Here is a 14,391-nt window from a genome sequence, read left to right as displayed (position 1 = left end):
ACTGCCTACATATCAACAGTTTTCCATAATTAGGTATTATAATCTACTAGACATCTTTATTTCATAACTATCTTTACTATTTTCCACACATCAAAGACATAAAAACGACGATTAACAATGTTACGATTCAAATAACTGTACTCTCGTGACGTAATTTCGGGCTTAATGTTCATTGGTTAGTCGGAAGAGGCAACCGTAGTAAGTCTACGAACCGTGGAGTTACCATACTTACGGTTGTCATTAGTGTCATTTTTTGTTGTTTCGTGGTATATAATGGCGGGGGCTTTTAAAAGTCAGACATATTTTAAATGGAAATAACATAGAAAATAATGTTTTTCAGATAATAAAAATCATTGTCATCATCAGTAAGTGAAGAAGAATGCATTGATATAAATTACATATCCTTAGACATCGTAACCTCTTATTATACTATGAAGAATAAAATTACTTTATTCAATTTTTAAAGTGTTATATAAATTTTAAAAATACAGAAAACATAGCTTCGCACTGGTTCGCTGTAGAGCCTACTGTACCATCTTTTTATCTAGATACATTTTTTATACATTTTATTTAGATAAAAGTACATATTGTTGTATATTGTACATAAAAGTTGTATATTAATATAATAAAGAACTATTTTGGTCTTGGCACAGATGTCATTGTGCTGATTGACCTGTCGAAGTCGAATATAAATAATGTCATGTCATATGTCAGTGACCAGTGACTGTTTATAGTGTTTATTAAAAGACTTGTTTTATTAAACTAAACATTTGTTCTCTTGTATGAGCAATTGAAAAGAAATTAATAAATTTCATTTTTCTTAAGAAACGATTAAAAATAATTTAATTTACATTTATGTTTAAAACTATATTTACCGATGTAAGGAAAGTATTTATACCACGATATTAGCAAACCATTCACTTATAGTGAGTACATACCTTGAAAGAAAAAGAAACCTGTTTAAATCTTTATTTTTGTGTTTATTGTTTTTTATCGAACTAAAAATAGACATTCTTGTTCCTGAAAATTACCAGACAAAATCAATAAGTGAGTAGACACTTTTTATCTTGTTTATTTACGTCTAGAAGAGAAACGTGATAAATTGCAGGCATAGTAGTAATCTAATGAGAAAGTGAACTAATTAGATGACTCATTAGTTAATTGATCGAGTTTTTCGAATTCCAAAACATAACCTTATCTGTAAAACCTGTTTTCAGACCAAATTGCCAGTCTGTTAGAAGTCTCTTCTCTGCAACTTCAATAGTGACTTTATGTTATTTATAAATTAAATATTTCGAATAAAAATGTCCGGAGCAGTATATCAACCCACAACAGTAACTTATGAATCAAATGGTCCTCATGAAAGGTGGCAGGATAGGCCCATCAGCTATCTCACCTCACCAGGTCCTCAAAGTTCTAGAAGACCACAGTTCATTCCTTTCGGCTTTCTTTCTGGAAGTATAACAGCTCTCTTGGGTGGGTAAGTAAGTCCAAAATATCTGATATATTAATTTGGTTAATAGCATATAAGTATTTGTTAACCCCTTAGTAGTAAATTTACTGAAAATGCAGCAAAAAGGTAGTTTTTTGTTAATGTTTTCAAAAAAGTTTTTGAAAGTTAAACTATAATAATTTTCTTGGGTCTATGTCAGGTTCTGTAGGTCTGGAATTAGAACAATTCTATTTTCTAGTCACTTAATATTTCGCCAACTGCTTGTTGGCTTCATCAGAAGTGCTCTACAAATTTATCAAAACAAAGAGATAAGCAACATTACGATAAAATTACATAAATATTTACTTACAGAGGTAGAACTATTCACAAAAAAAGATATGATAAACATTTGTTTGACACTTTCACAATTAGACTGACAATTTTCAAAATAAGTTAATATACACATAAAACAACAAAAAGTGTATAGTGGACTAGATGAGTTTCTTTAAATTTCTATATATAAAAAATAAGGTAGCAGGTATATTGTAAATTAATATTGACTTAAATGAATTGTAGAATATTACTGTAGATGCTGCTTAGCTGATTCATATCTGCTTTGTAATTTATTACATTTTTTGTTTTAGTAATGTAAAAGATTTCCAGAAACAGCCTGTTTTTATAATTAGTTGCTGTTTGTAGGATTTCAACATTGGTATAGTCAAATTTGTGACCTGTATTTATGGAGTGTTCAACAACAATCAGTTGGTGAAATATTAAGTGACTAGAAAATAGAATTGTTTTAATTCCAGACTGGTAGAACCTGACATATACCCAAGGAAATTATTTTAAATAATAGACGGTCGATACTAAACAAAAAAATTTATATATAAGTATGTATATATATATATATATATATATATATATATAAGATTGGTAACTGCTGACTCAGTGGGAACATGTAAAAACCTTGGGTCCCACTGACTCTGCTGATACTGCATGTGCGGGGGTCCTTATTGGCTCTGGTAGTTAGAAGAGGAAACCTGATACCCTGGGAATCCTCGTTGTAAGTAACATTGGTTGGTACAATGGATATATATATATATATATATAATAATTTTAAAAAATATATTTCTCAAGTTGATAATTATAACAATTTATTAGCAAGACACATCATTTCACATGAAAAAAAATCAACAGTGGAAATAGATTTACTGATAATAAGTGGAAAGAAGTGACATAACTGAATTTTAGAAAACTTAAGACAATCAAAAACCAGTTTAAAAGTTAAAAATTATATTTTAAGTGTTAACATAATTAAATAATTAAACAAAGGATACACTAGACAGACTACGCATATAAAGAAACCCAGCCTGGGTAACCAGTCGATGGCTAAATTATAGTTGGTTTACAGTAACAGTTTACTGGATGCCTGAACTGTACCTGAGACCTTGTAACAAGAGAGAACAAAATGACTAATATGAGAAGGAAATATTTTAAAAGAATAACAAAATATTCTGAACTCTAACAAAATGTCAATACAAGGAAAGAGAAAAATTAGACCAAGTCAAATTATACAGAAACAGATAAAAGAAGAACAAAGAGAAATCGGAAAAAAAGTGAGAAAGGAACTAAGATATACATAAAGCACCATGGAAATAAAACTTGCCTAGTAAAAATACTAGGCAAGTTTTATTTAGCAAAAAAATATACACATCAAATATTTACAAAACCTCAATCAAAATTAAAATTATGTTGTAAGTATTCCTGAATTCAATAAGTAAAAGGAATTTTTTATCAATATTTTTTTAATTTTATTTTCAAATTCCTTTTCAGACAAGTTTCTTATATTTTCAGACAGAACATTAAAATATTTTATTGCCCAATATCCTGGTCTATTTTGACACCTTTGTATATGCTGGTATAAGATTCTGTTTGTGCCTAGTATCATAACCATGCTGATCTTCGTGACTTCTATAAAGATTGGTATTCCTCTTCATGAATCGAAGGTTTTCTAGAATGTACTGTGCTAGTACAGTAAGAATTTCCAATCTTTCATAATTTTGGGTCCAAAAGAACTCCTAAAAATCTAATCTCGCCAACTCCAGCATTCATATCACCCATATCTCTCATTGTGAAAATCACTTGTTTAGTTTTATTGTTGTTCAGATTGAACCTATTTGCAGTGAACCATTGCTCAGTTATCTGCCATGCTACCGTAGAACCCTCCAGCACATCTTTAATATTATTATAGTAAAATTCATTAAGCCTGTAGGGAGATGTAAACATTACCATGTGTAGGCCTCCAACAGGGCCGCATTTAGGATTGTCTTTTTGTTTAGTTAGAATATATATTCTCTTATAAAATACGAAATTTATATTTTAATTTTGCAAAAGTGCTCGACAAAGAACCTGATTGTTTTAGTTGATATCCGATAATAGGAACCATTTATACAGGGCGAAAAACCCGAGAATTATTTTTTTTTGTCAGCAATTTTATGTACAGAGTGCCTGCAGAAAATATAGTTTTATTTTTAATTTTTGATATACTTAGTTGTTTGTACAATTCTAAAAAGTTTCATAATAATAATAACAAAAAAAATACTAATTACTTAATTATGTTGAAATAATATATATATATATATATATATATATATATATATATATATATATATATATATATATATCGTCGCTGCCGTAGAAATATCAAATGTGTTGAAACCTAAAATTTTCAGGAGACAAAGAAAACACGTTTTTGTAAAAATAATACAACTTAATGACATTTTATAGTGTTATAATTTAATTTTTTTGCTTTTCTTAACGACGTAACACAATAACAAAACAAGCATATGTAATTTTGAAATAAAACTTTAATATTTAAAGTAAAACATACACATACAAGTTTTTAATATACTTGAAAATGACACATAGGAGGTTTAACTGGTTTAATGTTTATTTTTTTGTTTTCTTCCATCTACATCCATCGGATATAATTGTAAATTTTTTGTATATATCTAATTTTGATGAATGAAAATCCACAATACATGATGTAAACTCGTTAGAACATATGCCGCCATTTGATTCAGGCCACACGTATAATGAAACATCTTTGTTATTCAATACAAAAATTGTAAAATTGTGAAGCTGCAGTTTTTGCTTTTAAAATATTCTTGAAGCTTCAGTCTTGGGGCAGAGCAAAACGTCTGATATATGTCTAGAGGAACTGTTTTTACTTCATACCCGCAACATACATCGCACTGGTCTTTGCGAGGCTTATGTATTTTAATATTTTTATTTTTTAGTACATCCAACAAAAACGTTCTTGAAATGCTTTTAATTGTATTTTGCTTGCATCACTCTTTATATGCACTGTGAATGTGTGATAAAGACCTAAACGTCGATTCAACATATGTACAACTACTAGAGCTTCTGCAGTAATGGCTTGGAACCTTAGGAAGTAATTCGAGCCACCTTGAAACATTTTTAGATATTTCTTTATGAGTATTCTCCTTTCTTCCTTCTAGTCTGGACTTTTTCTTCGATTGAGGAGATGAAATACCTTTATCGCCAATACTTCCTTCTGAATCCTCACTAGCTGCAGTATCAACTTCGCTTCTTAGCACCCATTGTCTGAATGTGTCTTCCCCTAAATTTAATGTATTGATGAAGAACAGCCTATAAACCTTCACTTTTTCCCCATTAGATTTTGGCAAAAATATGTCATGACCTACATTTTTCTTTAGCTCTTTCGCATTATTTTCTGTCTTTTTTCGTCTTCTCCGAATATGTCTGGTACTTACTAAACCTTTCACAAACGCTTTCTTTTCGGACCAAGTACTGAAATTCCAGAATGTCGTAAAAGCTGACTTCCTTTCATTTTCAGATATTAGATTACAAAGAAATGATCTATCTGATTTTTTTTCTATTGGTAGTGTGGCCACAATGCTACTTAACCGAGCTGGAATTTTTTTGCAGTCTTGCCCTATTTTGCCATTTTCTACCTTTTTGTAGCCAAAGTAAGATAAACCAGAAACTCGTCTCTTTTTGGCTTTAAGTCGTTTCTTACTGATGCGTGAAATGGGTTTATCAAAAAAACTTAGGGAACCATCACTGTCAGAGCTGGTGACAGATTTACGGTCACCAATTTCTGCCACTTCTTCTTGCGGCAATTTATCTTCTATGACTTGTTTTTTCAAACCAATTTCCTTGCCTTCATTCTCTATTTCAGTCTCCTGGGTGAAAACAGATATATCATTTGCAACTTTTAGCTCCACATTATTTGCTGCTTGCATTTCTTCCGATTTCTCATCTTCATGTTCCACTATTTCTAATTCTTTTGCGATGTCCATTTCCATTACTTTATTTTCTGCAACCTCCATTTCACTTACTTCATTTTCTTCAACCACCATTTCCACTACTTCGTTTTCTGCATCCTCCATTTGTTTTGTAGAAACAAATTCCTTTTCGAACCCCTGGTCCCTTGTTAACCTCATTTCAGTATTAGAAACTGGGAATAGAATTCCATGAGTGGTACTAACGACCCATTCGCCTTGGGTAAGGGTATTGTTTTCTGATGAAGCAGTATCAGGTTTTAATAAAGTATGATTTTGTGCAAAACCACCTTCAGAAATTGAGGTATTATTTGGTAACATCGTATTTTCAGATGGTAACATCAACGATGATAAAATTTGGCTAGCGATAATTTCCTGGCCAATCTCGTTAGGTACAGATCTACACCTATGTTCTTCAATGAAGTCTTTATTATTTATTAACTCTTTTTGATTTCCCATATCTGTACAGGGCTGCATAATATCTTTTTCATTATTCGATTCAGCTTCGACAAGCCTTTTGCTTCGAGCAGACATTCTAATATTCTGCAAGAACAAAAAAAACCTATTTTAACAAACATGCATATTGTTAATTATAGGGGTTTATTAAAACCATGTTAACATTTAGGTAACTAATATTATTAATGTAATTTTAACACTGAATAAGATAATTATAAAATATTGTTACATGTAGACTCAAACCATAAAGCTTACAAAGTCATTACATAAAATAATATGATAAAATAAAATGTTTTTCACTTACCTTAATAATATTGAGTCGCGCAGGTATAATTACAGTGCCAATATAATCACTAAACTAATCAAAATAACACAACTTTTTACAAACTCCGGGATTTTGTGAGCTCAATACTCTCGGAAAAAAGTTATATTTTTCTAATTGCTGCAGGAAGATTCCATGGTTGACCAAGTCATTTCGACTCCATAGCTTTTTTTTACAGAATATTCAACATGTTAATACTTTAGTATAGTCTATTAAACATAGATAAACTTATTTTTGATGTTATATGCACTTTTGTAATAAAACTGTCTTCCTTCTCGAAAATCAACCTGCAGTTCAGTCAGATTTTGCTCGCATTTTTTATGTATTCGATTATGTAGAATCCTTAGAAACAATTTTAATACCTGACTCATCAAACTGATCAATTGAAACTCATCGCATCTTCTGTTACTTTGTTTCCGAGGAGTCAGAATAAATGTAGATTTTACTTAATCTCTAGCTGTCTTACTAATAAAACACTCGTATTCTAAGGTTATTCCGTATTTATATCTAGAATAGTTATCCTAAGTATAAGGTAAATATAATACTAAAATAATTTGTTATAAATAAACTCGGTATAATACTTATAACTAACATATTATGTTAGTTATAAGTATTCCCACTTTATTCCGAAATAATAGTTTGGCAATGTCGCAATCTTGTGCACAAATACATAGAACAACGACATATTGAGTGAAATATGTCAATTTTGATTTTTCTTTGAAACTGACAATTGACACCAAATATATCTTTTTTTTTTTATTTGTTATCATATATGTTGAGTTTGAGTATTTTAAAATGGCAAAAAAATTGCAAAAATTGCCAGTATATTTTGAAAATGGATTTATTCTTCCTATGGAAGTTTTTCTTTTTCGTGTATTTTCCATCATGTTAATTAAATTATCAACTTTCTCGATAGCAGCAAAACACCTCTTAAACACATTTTTTTTATTATATAGCTACCTACTCACAAAACAATACAAAAAAATAATATATTCTTGTCACTGATGCCTTTGACATTCATAAAATAGGTTATACCACGGTTATACTAGACTTAAACAAGGGTGTGGGTCGGTATAATCTTGGAATAAATTCTTATACCAAGTATAACCTATATCTAAGTTATTCATGTTTATTGTTAGTGATTTTGCGTATACCTGATTTATTCTGAGTATAAGTTTTATACTTGGTTTATTAGTTATGCTGTAGGACTATATCCATATCCACTATTATAATGGTGTTAAATGGTTTGGATAGGATTTTTAAATTTTCTTTGTATACAAGTTTCAGGAAATCTGGACAAATGTTGTCTGGTCCAGCTGCTTAGCGTTTTGAGTTTGGCTAGGATTTTTAAGTTTTCTTCAGATATAAGCTTCAGAAAATCTAGACAAATGTTGTGTGGTCCAGCTGCTTAGCCGTTAGTTTGACTAGGATTTTAAAGTTTTCTTTGTTTATAAGTTTCAAAAAATCTAGACAAATGTCTGGTCGAGTTGCTTAGGCGTTTTTTAAATCCTTTCAAAACTTTTTCTAATTCTGAAATCATTATACTTGGCCCCGTGTCTGTCTGATTTTAGCTACAAGAACGGGTATCGTTGTCATCAAACAAATTTGAAATATAGATTGTCCATACTTCTTGTATCTCTTGTATATCAAGGAGAGTCTTATTTTCTTTATCTACCATTATATATTGGTAAATAGAAGATTCAGAAACAGTTTTAAATCTGTCAAAACATATCCAGGAGCGGACATTGAATCTGACCACATACCTTTAGTGGGAGTCATGGATGTGAGACTGAAGACAATAAAGAAAAAGTCTAGACCTAACTACGACATGACAGCCCTGCAACATCCGGAAGTTAAAAAGCAAGTGGGGGAATATATTAACAACCAAGTTAAACAACTAAAAGAAAAAAATAACATCCAACGAGAAATCAATCAATTCGAAGAAATAATTAAGAAAACTAAACAAGATCTGCTAAAACCAAACAAAGAAACAAAGAAGAAATCTTGGATGACTCCAAAAATCCTTCACTTAATGGAACGCAGAAAAAGAAGCTGTAGAGAAATGTAAAGAAATAGAAAGACTACAAGCCAAGCATGAAAATTTTAATGTACACAAAAAGGTAAAAGAAATAACGGGTACTTTTAAAAAGCGAACACAAATGAAACTCATAGACACCAATCGAAAATTAATCATTGACACCCAAGAGATGAAAGACAAATGGAGAATATATTTGGAGACACTTTTTCAAGATCAAAGAACGGATTATAGGCATCCATTTTCAGAGAGGATGACGGGCCCGGACATACTTAAATCCGAGGTAGAAGAAGCAATAAAACGGATGAAAAGCAGGAAAGCTGTAGGGCCTGATAATATCGAAGCTGAATTTTTAAAACTCTTGGAGGAAGAAGGAATAAATTGGATCACGGCTGTCTTCAATAAAATATACAATACAGGAATCATCCCTGATAAATGGCTAGAATCAGAATTCATAGCGATACCTAAAAAACAGGGGGCTAAAAAGTGTGAAGAATATCGAACAATCAGCCTAATGAGCCACATGTTGAAACTGTTTCTTAGAGTCATCCATGGAAGAATTTATAAGAAGTGCGAGGAACAAATATCGGACAGACAGTTCGGCTTCATTAACGCAGTGGGTACCAGAGAGGCACTTTTCGGAGTACAGGTACTGATTCAAAGATGCAGGGACGTTAACTGCGACGTATACGCGTGCTTGATCGACTATGAAAAGGCATTTGACAGAGTTCAACATCAAAAGATGATAAACATTTTAAAAGAAGCAGACCTGGATGACAAAGACCTCAGAATAATTTCAGAACTATACTGGAATCAGACCGCATACATGAAAATTAACGGAGAAGAAACAGATCACATAAAAATACTACGTGGAGTTAGACAGGGATGTATCCTATCGCCGTTGATATTTAATATGTACTCAGAAAAAATTTTTAACGAGGCTCTTTACGGAATAGACGAAGGCATCCTTCTAAATGGTGAAAGGGTAAACAATATTAGATATGCCGACGACACCATGGTGATAGCAGATAGTTTAGAGGGACTTCAGAGGTTAATGGACAGAATAAACGAGTACAGTCAACAGTACGGACTAAACATTAATACCCACAAAACGAAACAAATGATTATCAGCAAGGAGAATATAAATGGGGCTCATCTATACATTAATGGGACGCAGATAGAGCGAGTAAAACAGTATTGCTACCTGGGAACTATTATAAACGAACAGTGGAGCAATGTACAGGAAATAAAGTGCCGCATAGGAAAGGCAAAAACGGTCTTTAACAAAATGAGCGCCATCTTCAAAAGTCACAACATATCCCTAGATACAAAAATGAGACATTTGAGATGCTATGTTTTCTCTGTGTTGTTGTACGGGGCGGAGGCATGGGCGCTCACATACACCACTATTAAAAAACTTGAAGCATTTGAGATGTGGCTTTATAGAAGAATGCTGAGAATATCATGGACAGCAAGGATCACGAACAAGGAAGTTTTAGAAAAAATGAAGAAGGAACCAGAGATTGTGTTTACGATCAAACGCATAAAATTGCAATATCTGGGACACGTTATGAGAAATCAGCACCGTTACTCCCTGCTGCACTCTATATTGCAAGGTAAAGTCAAAGGTAAGCTAGGACCCGGTAGAAGGAGAATATCATGGCTGCGGAATTTAAGAACATGGTTTAAGAAAACCTCAACGGAGCTGTTTCGAGCCGCAGCGAGCAAGGTCATGATTGCCAATATGATTTCCAACATCCGAAACGGATAGGAACCAGAAGAAGAAGAAGAACGATTATTGAGTATCTGTTTCTTAATTTTTAGTATGTATCCAAATTAGGGTTTTGATTTGTTCTTGACCTGCTTTTCCTGATTCATCTTTTTGAGTGCCAGTGTACAGCACCAAATCTCTGGCTTTCTTTGATTACAGTTAAACTATGGAGTATATAAAAAAAATGTTTTGAACAAAACTGATGTATATCAAAGACGTCTACGATTTAAAATTGTTTTAGATTATACAGGGTCAGTCAGAACAATGGAATGAACCAAAGTTGTGTTACATTACGAACATTCTGTATATTAATGCATTTTTGAATGTATTTTTTAAAAATATATAGACTTTGTTTTTGCAGATTTTTTTTAAAGATCAGTTAAATACTGAGAACTTATAAAATATGCCTTGAAACAAAAAATGTTCAATGTATCTGTCAAAATATTTATTAAAATAAATAGTATCCACTTGTGTCACAAAAGGTTGAAATATTGTTGTAGTTATTACAGCATATTTGTAACAAATTTTTATATTCCAAATATGAATTTTTCAACTGAGCTGATTACTAGTTTTAGAAACTGTTTACTAGCTTTAAAGATGTATAATCCGAGATATCCGCGCAGAATACATCCAACAAAAACTTTTAAATCGCTTCGTTCCTTCGGGAAATGTGCAATATTTAAAACCATTAATACTAAAAACGGTTTTAGGTACGTGAATCAACAGACGGGTTATGGTACATTTAATAGAGTATCCACATATAAATACGTGCTAATTAAGCAATAATACAGAGTTAAATGCAACAACAAAGAACAAAGTAAAACAAATTTCGCTCATTTAAAATTCAGGAGCACCAGGAATTACATGAAAATGATTTTCAAAGAAGAATGAATTTTGTATGTGAGAGGAAGAAATGTTAAGCCGAAATGTAATTTTTTTGGAAAATATTATATTTCTGACGAAGACATTTTATCACAATAGGTTCATTAACAGATATAACTATCATTATTACTCCGATGAAAATCTTCAGTTATTTCGAGTTATGTCTCAGAACAGGTGGTCTTTGAATATCTGGGGACGCATTGTTGGATCATATGGTACTGGAACTTATTTTTCCAAATGGTTACTGGCAATAAGTATAATAGGTTTTTAACAGACGAGTTTCTTGGCTTGTTAGAGGATGTTCACTTTGGAATTACACAAAACATGTGGTTTCAACATGACGGATCATCAACACATCGTTCAATAAATGTTAGGTGTTTGCTAAATAATAACTACAGCGACAGTTGGATCGGATGCAGTGGTACAAACTATTTTTTTTTTGGATACATAAAAAATATAATGTGACGACAAGCCCATAACACAGGATAATATGATAATTCATATACAAAATGTCTTTGACAGTGTTGGACCTGAAATGCTATAGGTATGCTGTTCGGTACTCCTTTATCAACCGTATACGACGGTGTTAAATATATTGGACAATTTTTTCAACATTTATTAACCTAGTTAGTAATATAGCTTATCAATTAGGTAAATATTATCCATCCATCCATCCAATGGCACTACAGCCCAAATCGGACCTTGGCCTCCTTCAACAGGCTTCTCCAATCATCTCGATTTACCGTTGTTTTTTTCCATGAACGCGTTCCCAGGCAGTTCCTGGCATCCTCATCGACTTAGTCTTCCCATCTCTTTTTAGGTCTTCCAACAGGTCTTTTTCCCTGCATTCTTGAATTTAATAATTTTCTGGGGATTCTATTCTCATGCATGCGGACCACGTGCCCTGCCCACCGTAATCTCTGTAGTTTAGTGTGTTGTGCTAGAGTTGGTTCGCAAAATTGCTCGTATATTTCTCTATTATACCTAATTCGCCAGTTGTTGTTTTCACTTGATTGGGCCCAGGATCCTACGTAATATTTTTCTTTCAAACACATCTAATACATTGGCAGATTTCTGTGTCACCACCCATGTTTCACAACCATAACTTACTATGGGTAAATATTATGTTGTAACATAATAGTAACAGCACAAAGAGCGATGAAAATATCAATGCTCGGGGTGAGACTTATAGACAAAAAAAAACAAACAAATGGATTAGAAGCTGCCAAATTAAAATGGAGCTTCGCAGGACACAATGCCCGAGAAGGATAAAAGATGGAACCACGAAATACAACAATGGGGACCATGGTTAGGAAAGAGAAGCAGAGGAAGACCACAAATGAGATGGGCTGATGACATTAAGAAGATCGGAGGACACAACTGGAAGCAAGTGGCGCAAAATAGAAAACACTGAATTGATTTGGGGGAGGCCTATGTCCAAAGTTGGATTAATAAGGCTGAAGAAGAAAAAGAAGAAACATAATGAGTTACTAAATTAAAATGATTTTTATTAGCATACTTTTTTTTAATTTTTGATATTTTGATTTATGTTTATAAAATTAGATTATAATTTTTATAATTTTTGTCTGTTATATTTCAGTAGGAACACAAAACTTATTAATAAAAATCTGCAAAAGCATAAAATCTATAGTTCTCTAAATATCTACCAAACGGAACGTGCCAGTCATATAAAATCCAATACTAAAAGAAAGATTATAAAACATTGTACAGAATACAATACTAATATACAGGGTGTTCCATTCAACAAAAATGAGAAAAAATTTTATTTGAAAATAGTGATCACACTGTATATTGTATGGCAAAGATATTAAATTATTTAAAAATAACACTAAACTTAAAAATATTTGACATATCATTTACATTTTCATTACATTGGAAACCTAATCCACAGCCCTTTAAATATTACCGTTTTACTCAATAAAATTGTAAATATTTCAAAAATTAATAACTTTAGACCTATAAAACCTCATACAAACTCTTTATATTTTTAAAAAATATATTCAAACATTCTTTAATATACAAGGTGTTCCATTTCAAAAAACAAAACTTTGGTTCATTCCGTTGTTCTGACTGACCCTGTATATATATATATATAATTTAGCTCTCCAGGCCTAGAAGGCCCATGGCTTGGGTTACTATTCTTTTCCATTCTTTTCTGTTTGTTGCTTTATTTTTCCAGTTTGGTATTTTAAGTTTTTCCATGTCTTTTTCAACATCCTTCTTCCACCTGGTTTTCGGTCTGCCTTTCTTCCTTTTCCCTCCTATTCCTCCCATTAGCATTCTTTTTGGTAGTCTCGTGTTTTCCGTCCTTTGGATGTATCCCAACCATCTCAGTCTTTGTGACTTTATGATCCCTACTATATTCGGCTCTCCATACATCTCCTCTAATTCCTTATTTGGTCTTTTTATCCATATACCATTCCATAATTTACCTTCAAATATTTTCCTGAGGACTTTTCTTTCCCAGACTTGCAGCAAGACTTGCTCGGATTTGTTCATTGTCCATGTTTCACTGGCATATAATACAATAGGTCTTATTACTGTCTTATATATTCTTATCTTAGCCCTTCTAGATATGTTTTTGCTTCTTAATAAATTGTTTAGTGCAAAAATACAACGGTTACCGGCCATAATTCTCGCTTGGATTTCTTCCTTCATATTTGGTCTTCTCATGAATGTCGCTCCTAAATACTGGAATATTTCTACTTCTTCGAATTTATATGTTTTTTCATCTGTTATTACTGTCAGATATTGTTCTTGTAGGTAATCTCTTTCTGTCCATTCCATATATTTGGTCTTTTCTTCATTTATGTACATCCCTTTCTTTCTCGCTTTCATTTCTAATCGACTGACCCTGTATAGTCGAAAATAATTTTAAATTATAGAAGTCTTTGTTATACATCAGTTTTGATTGAAACATTTTTTATTTACTTTTACATAGTTTAGTCATAATAAAAAAAAGGCAGAGGTTCGGCAAAGTACATAAAGAATATTTCTGTTATGTTTTTTGTTTTTATCTTGGCATTTGCGGCCAGTATTACGTAATATCCTGATGTCTATTAAATAACTAATTAAATACAAATTTTTACTAAAGTCATTAACATTCTTTTATAGTCCCTGATTAATTATAATATCACTTCCCTT

The 14,391-nt window shown here is 31.9% G+C and overlaps 1 protein-coding gene across 1 annotated transcript in view; it reads left to right on the top strand.

The window, feature by feature from the left end:
• The first annotated feature begins 720 nt into the window (after positions 1 to 720).
• The window catches only part of LOC140449648 (uncharacterized), a 36,130-nt gene continuing 22,459 nt past the window's right edge, over positions 721 to 14,391 (top strand). The window contains exons 1-2 of the mRNA XM_072542923.1: positions 721 to 1,047; positions 1,218 to 1,480. Coding sequence (XP_072399024.1) covers positions 1,305 to 1,480 — 176 coding nt within the window. The 5' untranslated portion in view covers positions 721 to 1,047; positions 1,218 to 1,304. The remainder of the gene's footprint in view (positions 1,048 to 1,217; positions 1,481 to 14,391) is intronic.

The sequence above is a fragment of the Diabrotica undecimpunctata genome, chromosome 1 (assembly GCF_040954645.1).
Source record: "Diabrotica undecimpunctata isolate CICGRU chromosome 1, icDiaUnde3, whole genome shotgun sequence".
In the NCBI taxonomy this organism is placed as follows: Eukaryota; Metazoa; Arthropoda; class Insecta; order Coleoptera; family Chrysomelidae; genus Diabrotica; species Diabrotica undecimpunctata.
Note: the sequence above shows the minus strand (reverse complement) of the source record. Positions and strands in the feature narration are given on the sequence as shown.